This window comes from Nyctibius grandis, chromosome Z (assembly GCF_013368605.1).
Source record: "Nyctibius grandis isolate bNycGra1 chromosome Z, bNycGra1.pri, whole genome shotgun sequence".
Taxonomy (NCBI): Eukaryota; Metazoa; Chordata; class Aves; order Nyctibiiformes; family Nyctibiidae; genus Nyctibius; species Nyctibius grandis.
In genome coordinates this window covers 11,491,831-11,500,455 of record NC_090695.1, presented here as the reverse complement: position 1 = coordinate 11,500,455, position 8,625 = coordinate 11,491,831, and the positions used below count along the sequence as shown (strand labels likewise).

At 46.4% G+C, this 8,625-nt stretch overlaps 1 protein-coding gene across 1 annotated transcript in view; it reads left to right on the top strand.

Moving 5' to 3' along the window:
• Positions 1-522: 522 nt before the first annotated feature.
• Positions 523-8,625, top strand: part of NADK2 (NAD kinase 2, mitochondrial) — a 34,604-nt gene continuing 26,501 nt past the window's right edge. The window contains exon 1 of the mRNA XM_068423642.1: positions 523-992. Coding sequence (XP_068279743.1) covers positions 609-992 — 384 coding nt within the window. The 5' untranslated portion in view covers positions 523-608. The remainder of the gene's footprint in view (positions 993-8,625) is intronic.

Below are 8,625 nucleotides of genomic sequence, written 5' to 3'. Positions count from 1 at the left end.
TACAAACTGTTAGCATGGAAGGGGGCTGCGCGGAGGTGTCGCTTTGGGGCAGTGGAGCCGAGGCAGCCGGGCTGAGGGGACCCCGCCCCTCACAGCACCTGTCGGCGCCAGGTGCGCGCGCCCCGCGCGCCAGCCTACGTGCCTTCAGCCCCGTGCCGCCTGCCGGTGCCGCCGTGGGAGTGAGTGGGTGGGCGGGAGACGCTGCGCCCGGCGCATGCGCAATTCGTGCTCCCACTCTCAAGGCGCGGGAGGGCGAGCACGCGCTGTCCCCGCCTTCCCGCCTGCGGGCCGGCGCGGTTGGTCCCGGAGGACGCATGCGCACGCGGCGCCGGGCCAGGCCCGGGAGCGCTCCCCACCGCTCCTGCCCCGCCCCCGGGAGGGGCGGGGGGGGGGGGGGGGTTGTCTTGCGGCGTTCTTCCGTATTGGTGGAGGGGGGCGCCTGCGCGTGGGGAGGGGCGGGGCGCCGCGGCGCGGCCGTGCCATGTGTGCCGAGCGCTGCCCGGGCGCGGAAGCCGCCTCAGAGCGGGGGCAGCCGCTGCCGGGCAGCGCCGCGCTCTCCCGCCCGCCGGCCGCAGGCTCCCGGCCCGGGGAGGCAGTGAGCGCGGGCGATGTCCTCCCCGCGGGGCTTCCTCTACGGCTGCTTCTGCCTCGCCAGCCGGGCGGCCGCCCGCTGTTCCCTGCTGCTCTGTCAGCGGGCGGTGGGGGCTTCTTCCTCCCAGCTGAGGCTGCCGCTGCTCGGCGGCTCCCGCCGGTACCTCCTCGCCCTCCGTGGGCTGAGCCCCGCCGCCCGCTGCGCGGCGGTAGGGCGGGGAGCGGCGGCGGCGGGGGCCGGGCCGTGCGCGCCGCGGCGGCGGGGCTGCGGCGGACTAGGGGCGGTGGGCGGTGGGTTCCGGCCGTCGCGGGTGGCGGTGGTGGTGAAGACGACGCGGTACGAGTTCGAACAGCAGCGGTACCGCTACGCCGGGCTCTCCGAGGAGGACCTCAAGCAGCTGGTGAGCGGCGGGAAGGGGCGGCGGTCCCGGCCTCCCCGGGCGCTGCCGCCGGGGTGGCGACGGGGCCGGGCTGTGGGGATGAGGCCGGGCGCAGGGGGCTTGAGGAGTTACCAAGGCGATGCTCGCGCTCCGGAGGGACCCACCGGGCCGAGGTGTCCGGAGTGGGCCTGGGGCTTCCCGGCGCCGTGAGGCGTTGCCGGCGGCCGGGGAGGGTGAGCGGTGACGCGGCCGCTCTCCCGCGCTCGGCCGCTGCTGGGCGGCGGTGCCCGTCCCGCCGCCTCCCCAGGCCCGTCAGCCCGACTCTGAGCTGGCGAGCGGCGCCGCTGGCCGCAGTAGTCGGGGAGAGGGAGTGCGAGGGGGGAAGCTTAACCGCCCTTCATTCATCTGCTGCAAATTGCCGAGGGATTTGTGTAGTAAGCGTGTTTGGGTTTTATCCTCGGAGTGATTCCAGCAGCCTTCAGCACGCTGCGTTTTTTTTCTTGCGGCGTGTAATATAAAGACTATATTTAGAGAAGTGCATGCTGAGGAAGGCACTATGTTGTGAAAATCCCCTCTGAGACTTAGAGAGGACTCATTTCCTCCTGCTCCTTTGCTCTGCATCCTTGCCTTTCTTCCTCACTTCATCTTTCACGTATTTTTCTAACAACTTCTCCAGCTAAACAGCCAGATCTCTCGTTCACATCTGTCTGTCGTGCTACAGTTTTTAGAAAAGCCTTTTTCTTTCATCTTTATGAAACATTCAGTCCAAAACCAGGTGGCTGTTCCATTAATGAAGGTATGCTGAGGAAAGCAGGTATCTCTTTAAGAGTTGATACGTGCACCCAGTGTCTAGTGTGTCTTCGTCTCCACCAAGCTTAGTGACCCCATCCTGTCCTCCATATAGCTGAAGGATGGTACCCACTGGAGTTACTTTGGTTGCCAGCAGTCTGTGCAGACCAGGTCATGAGCTTATATTATTGTCTTTATTTTGAATAAGAACGCTAATTTGGGTCTGTCTAGTCTTTGTTCTCTTACAACTGGAAATATTTGAGACCTCTGTTCATTTGCAACATTTGGATTAAACTTGCAAACGTGCCTAACTTATGTATCAGGGACAAATGCTATGGTTGTATATCCTTGCTTTGTAAAGCACTAGGATAAAAAGTACAGTATCTAAAGCAAGATAGTTCTTACATTTTTCTGTGTACTTTAGTTGGTCATCCACCTATGGAATTCCTGTCCAAATATTTTTACATATTTTATAAAGCTTTCTGGTCAAATTTCATATGGCATCAAGTTTAATGTGGAAACATCAGCCTGTGTTCTTATTCTCACTTACATGTAGGTTCCCGTTGCTGAGAAGTCCCCATACTTCCTTTTGTATGGTGGCTATGGAAAAGCAATGTCTCTCACAGCTCGTCTGTAACACTGCTTTTCTGTCTTTGTTTAAGCCTCTCTTGAGGAAGCATTTCTTGCTGTTAAGTATAGAGAATCAGGTTGTCCTCAGTGCACAGCTAAAACCAAGAAAAACAAAATGGCATGTTTGGTCACCTTTCCCTAACTGCCTGTGTACAGGCAGGACTGGGACAGTGAATCAGTTAGTGAGCAGTGTCGTTAGTGTTGCACATCCCTGAAGGTGCTCTCAACTGAATGTAGCGGTAGCTGCAGTTTCCCTCTCACAAGAACGCGTTTTGCACAATTGATAACCTGTATCAGTCTGAAGATGCATTTTAAAAGAAATAACAATGCACAGTGTCTGATTGTAGTAGTTGCAGAAACAACTTAGAGTTTGTGCTTTTGGAGAAACTTACAGGTATAAGATAATTCTCCATATTTCAGAAAATTCTAGAATTTTTACTCTAGGGCTGGTGCGTTTTTTAATCTAGCTTTCCCCTGAAAATACCTCCATGTGAGGAATTGCAGCAATAAAACTCAGTGTCACCAGGTAGGCAAAGCCTAACTTGCCTAACTGCGTGTGTAGCAATATTAAGTGAGGCCCTTGCCGTATGGGTGGAATACAAAGATTTGTGCAAGAACACAGTGAAAAGCTCTTCCAGAATTACATTTTTGAAGTAGGAAATAAGAGAGTGAAGGAATTCTCCTTACTGCCCATTTCTCAGATTTTTTAGCTGACCTGTAAGAATTTCTGTATTTACATTCTGCTGCGACTCCGGTCTCAGGTTTTTTCCTCAGACTTTCTGAGCTAATGGCAGCCTCAGTAAATATGTTAAGTGAAGGTTCAGGAGACTCTTATCCTCTCTGTGGTGGACAGAGGTCACTTAGCAGAGTGATTGCTGCAAAGTGTCCTCCCCCCTCTGTGCTTGTCCTTTGTGGGCGGCTTGGGAACATGATGTGCTTTGCTTCTTGAGGTTAGCTGCGCTGTGTGCTCCCTGTGTCCCTGCTTCTGCTGGGGAGCCTTGAGAAGCTGGTCCCAAGGCTGCTGCTGTCTGAGAACTGAGGCCAAACGCTGCCCTTGGGTGTGCAGCGAGTCCCCACTGTTGCTAGCCAGGGTGATGCCCAGTTTATACTGAAAGTTGTGAATTGAAGCAGTCATGAATCCGGCACAGGAGCTCAGTCACGCTGAATGGCTACACAGAGGGCAGGCTGGGAGTTGAGGCTCATGTGAAAGCCTGCGGTTGGGGTAGCAGCAAAGAGTGAGAGCAAAAGTGAGCAAAGGTTTGGCTCACCTGATGCTGTAAGCTGTTAGCTAACCCAGAGGGGGGTGGTGGTGGTGGTGGTGGTGGGGATTGTGTTACCTTGCAGGGGCTCAAGCACAGGTGACCCGAGAGCTGGCTTGTGGTGTGGCAGCGGTGTGGCGTGAGGGAGCCTGTACCAGTGGAGAAGCATGGTGCCTTCTGTCCTGGATCTTCAGATGTCCAGGTACTGGCTGTCTGAAATACAGAAATTCAATTTCAAGGCACTGTTGGAGGCTTAGATTTGAGAAGCCGTACCTGGGCTTGTTTGCCTGCCAGCTGTGGGCAGAAGATATGTTTGCAAGTTCCTAGAAGATAACGGACATCTCTACTTGCAAGCTTCAGATTTTAATATAGCACAAATAATGATCATCATGGGCTTAAGCAGTTGTGCGCTATCACCGAGACAAGAGACCAGACCCGAACTTAGCTGTTGTAATCAGTGTGTTTATGTATTAAGACAGAAAATGCATAAGTCTGCACATGTGCCTTTGGGTGTGCATCCTCATTAAATGGGATTTGCTCCATATTTAAGGAGGCTGAAGATGAGTAATTGGTATGCACCAATAGATATTAAAATATGATACAGATCATAGTATGTATCATATATATGATATACTACATAAATCACAGTATACTCCAAGAAGCAGAATATCTCAATATTGAAGCTGGCTGACCCTTCTAATAGGTAATAGAGGCCCTGAGCAGCTGAGGCCTAAATACTTCTGTCGCCTTTCTTATGGAACACACCAAGTGAGTTGTACTATACAAACACTGTTAAATGTTGCAAAGTCAAAGGTGCAAGGTCATGATTCCCGAATTCTTTGTGCAAACAGAGACGGGAGAGGTGAAGAAGCAGTCCAGACAGCAGGAGAGCAGAACAGGTGGGGGAGAGATGGAGAGCAAGGGCAAACACTCTTGAAAGAGAGTGTTTAGTAGATCTGTGAAGGATTACACCTTTCATTGCATCTCTACATATATGTTATGCGGCTTGTTCCAGATGGTTGTTTTTACGTATCTTGTAGCAGATATACATTTACGAATGAGTCTTTTAAATCAGTTTATAACGGTACCTAAACTCATCTGACTATCATGATTAGTATTCTAATTCTGAACTATTCTGAGAATTGTAATTAAGTGCTCTGAACACTGTTGTACAGAGGAGGTTTTTGGAGTCTTTAGTTCAGAAGGGAGATTAGAGACCTATAAAAATGAGAGATTTCTCTTCTAATACCAGGAAAGAAATATGCCCCAAAATGACACAGCACTTTAAAAAAAAAAAAAAAAAAAGTGTTGCATCAGTAAATTCTGTGCATCAAATCACACAAAGAATGATTTTTTTGCCTTCATGAGATTTAAAGAGACTCCTGTTGTCCTTACGTAAACTAAGAGAACTTAATATCCCCATAGTAGATAAAGCTAATTTCCTGAGTCCTGTTTTTCTGTTTGATAGCGCAATTGAGATGCAGCTCCTGACTTCTCACTGCTGGAAGGTATTTAGGGAAGACGAACAATTTAGCTGTCTGGGCACACTTCCTCTGCAGTTTTAATTACCTTTGAAAATGTCTTGTCAGATGAAAAGTTATGTTCATTTTGGTCTTAATTGGAGGAAAGTGATTCAGTGTGGACTGCAGCTGATACTCTGTTGTGGCTGGTTCATTTGTCTTTATTTGGGGAGGGAGAGCAAGGAGTTGGAGCTTTGGAACAAGCCTTGGCTCTTTTGGACCGCTGCAACAAATTGACAGTGGTGGTCACCTCAGAATATGAAGTTGATACAGCTTTCTGGAAAACTGGTATCAGGATAGAGAAAAGGTATCCTGTTAGCAGGATATTGCCCCCCCCTAAAAGAGGCACAATGTGAACTCATCTTCAGCATAGTGTGCCAACAACATGCTGAGCAGGGCTGGCCAAGAAGGAAGGAAGGAGTATCTCCCAGCAGGTAAGAGAGCTTCAGTTGAAGCTCATATGTTCTTACGCACAAAAACAAAACCCACAAAACTGTAGACGGTGGGGGGGTGTTTCAAGCAACATGCCCCCCCCGCCCCGTTCCTAATTTAGATGCTTACAGCACAAGCTGTTACTAATCTGCACATTAAAGTTTTCATGTTTCTTAGAAAATTCTCTCTTGGGGGAAATGTACTGTTTTACCTGTAACTTAATAGGTGATTGATCTTTTTTCTTAATTAGAGGAAAAACTCTTTACCTTCTTTCGTATTAAATGGTGAAATATACATTTTCAGTAACACTTTCGAATTACCTTTCTTAAGTACTGGTGTTTCAGGTTTGTGAATTTCACAGCACCACCCCAAGGTAGGCTTTTGGAAACTAGCCAGGTATTTCATTCTGGGATTTCTGTTTTAGGGATCTGCACTTCAGTCCAGATGCCAATGATCCACTAGCACTCTATTTAGAAAATGTTACTCAAATATTTTCAAAACGCTGGGATTTTTACAGGTGCAAGAAAGGTAGCAGGAGGAAAAAGTAATATGCAAACTTCAAAGTTCAACTGAATACTAATTTTCAAATGAAATCAGATAATTCAGTAGTCTTTTTTGATTCAAAAATTGTGTTTTAATTGTTTTCTGGAAAAAAAAAAGTTGAGCTGTTCTAAAAAGCAGTAAATATATCTAAAAAGCAATAAAGGTATTTACCCTGTGTTCTTCTGTGGATCTAAATGTGCAGTGGTACATTTGAAGGTAGTATCTTTACATAGAAACTTATTTAATGAATGAAGTGGTACTGTGAAGCTTTTCATTGTTCTGATGAATTCAGACTACCCATCTCTGCTTATTTTGTAATGTGAATTATTTCAGTAGATCTTCTTCTAGGTAGCACATGAAGTGTTTAAAAACTGGTAGGGCTGTAGTTGGCTTTACCTCACTCTGAAAAGAGGGCAAAAAAAATAATCTCAATCTACTGAATTTGAAACATACAAAATTCAAGACACAGGTTATAGCACACCAAGATTATGAAAAGCTAAAGACACTTTTTTTTCAGAAATAAAATTTTTGAGCTAGTCCACTGGAACCTGAGATGAGTGTAAATGCTTTTCAAGTTACACAACCACAGTTTGCATTTGTTTATCTTTACCTTTGAAATTTGAAACACTTGTGTCAATGTTAAGTAACTTCAGTTGCCTCTGCTTTATTAAAAAGTTCCTTCTAGGTTGTTGTTCTGTCATAAGAGGAGTCTGGAAAATGATGGAAACAAATGAATGGGATGTAGTAATTCCTTTTTCCCTGGCATTTTTTTTTCCAGCATGCCATGCAAGTATACTCAGTCATATATAGCAAATAGATGCGAAAGAAGGGCATTTCAGTGTACCTAAATTAAACTTCATGGACTGTCTCACCAAGCATCATTTTTATACAGCTTTATACAGCTGAAAGAGGCTGCTTTTTGGAAGTCACTTTAATATTGCTTTTAAGTACTTAGCTAGTTGTGATTTATGACATTATGTTGGTGTCCTGCTGAATTAATGAGAACTGAATGATTGAATTGCCTGGATTGCACCGGATTTCTAGAAACCTGTTAGTGCAGAAAGTAGTTACTGCTCTGTTTATAGTTAACACAACAATTTGCTCTGCATTAGCCTTTGAATTAAAACCACTATGTGTATTCTTTAGTTGTGGTTAAAATGACGATAATACTTTAATGTGGTAGATGAAGAATGAGAAAACAGTTGATGGCATTTTTTACTTTTGTTCATGTATAGATATGAACTCTTGCCCCAAGCAGCATTTCTATAAAGCTTCAGGAACATAATGTTGCCAGTGTCATTTACCAAGTGAAGAAATTATTGGAAGTCGGCTACTACAGAAGTAATGACATACAGAATGCTACACTATGCAAAACACTTCATAATCATTACTCTATAGCAGATACAAAGGCAGCATTTGAAAGGCTGCTGTTGAATAAAGTGAGGGGTCTAAGCTGCTGAATAAAACTGAGGAAAGTATAAGCAAAAAAGTTTCCTAGCTAAAGCAGACCACTGGGCCTCTATAGCAGGGGGGGTGGCATAGCAAACTGGTAGAAACCTAGCAAATGGCCAGGAACAATATTAGGAACAGTTGTGAGCAATCAACAGCTGGTTAGTACATCAATCAACAGTAGACAGGCAAGAGTGCTGGCCAGGTAGGACCAGCCTACTACCTTTCTTCTGTGGTAGGTACTGACCTACTGCATAGGTTGACCTACCAGAGTTTTTTATAAACAAGCAATTAATGGCCTGTTTAATATCTAGTAACCCAGACTGGGAAGGTGGGGAGGAGTTGGGCTTACTGTCTGCAGCTTTCAACTCAGCAGTAGTTTGTAATTGAAGACTTACTTAATGTTTAAAGGTTTATAGAGAACTTAAACCTGAGCCTAGGTAATGCTGATTCTCATTAGGACTTTGTTTTGGGAAGCTACATGTTTCTCTGCTACTTTAGCTAAGGCAAATACTCATCATTAAAGCTGTCCTGTAAACAATGCATTGAGTTTGTGGGTTGCATTTTTTAACTATTAAGTTCACGCAGGACCTGCAGGTGCTCAGTGAAACTGGTTCTTGGGTTCACTTCAGAGAGCGCTTCAAAGCACTTGTGCTAGTCTGAATTACCTGGACTGCAGGTCCCTGAAAGAGCTGGGTATCCCAAACTGGGTTAATCCACTAGTATCACAAGCATGCTTCTGCTGAAACCTGCCCTGTTAGCAAAAGGTTGAGCCAGAGGCTTGTCAAACGAAGTATCAATTCAGTGAGCCTGGAATTTTTCAATAAAGACTTAAATTCAACTAGTTTGTGTTTGTTTTTTTTTTTTTTTTACAACTGTGGTGATCCTACCATCTCATTTTCTTCTCTAGCAAAGCTATGTAAGATCAGACTTGATGCATTTAGTGTTTCTAGTGCAGAAGCAAGAAGGAGAACGCATTTCCCCTTTTGAGAAGTTTAAGTCAAGCAACTTCTGTGAAAGCAGACTCACAGA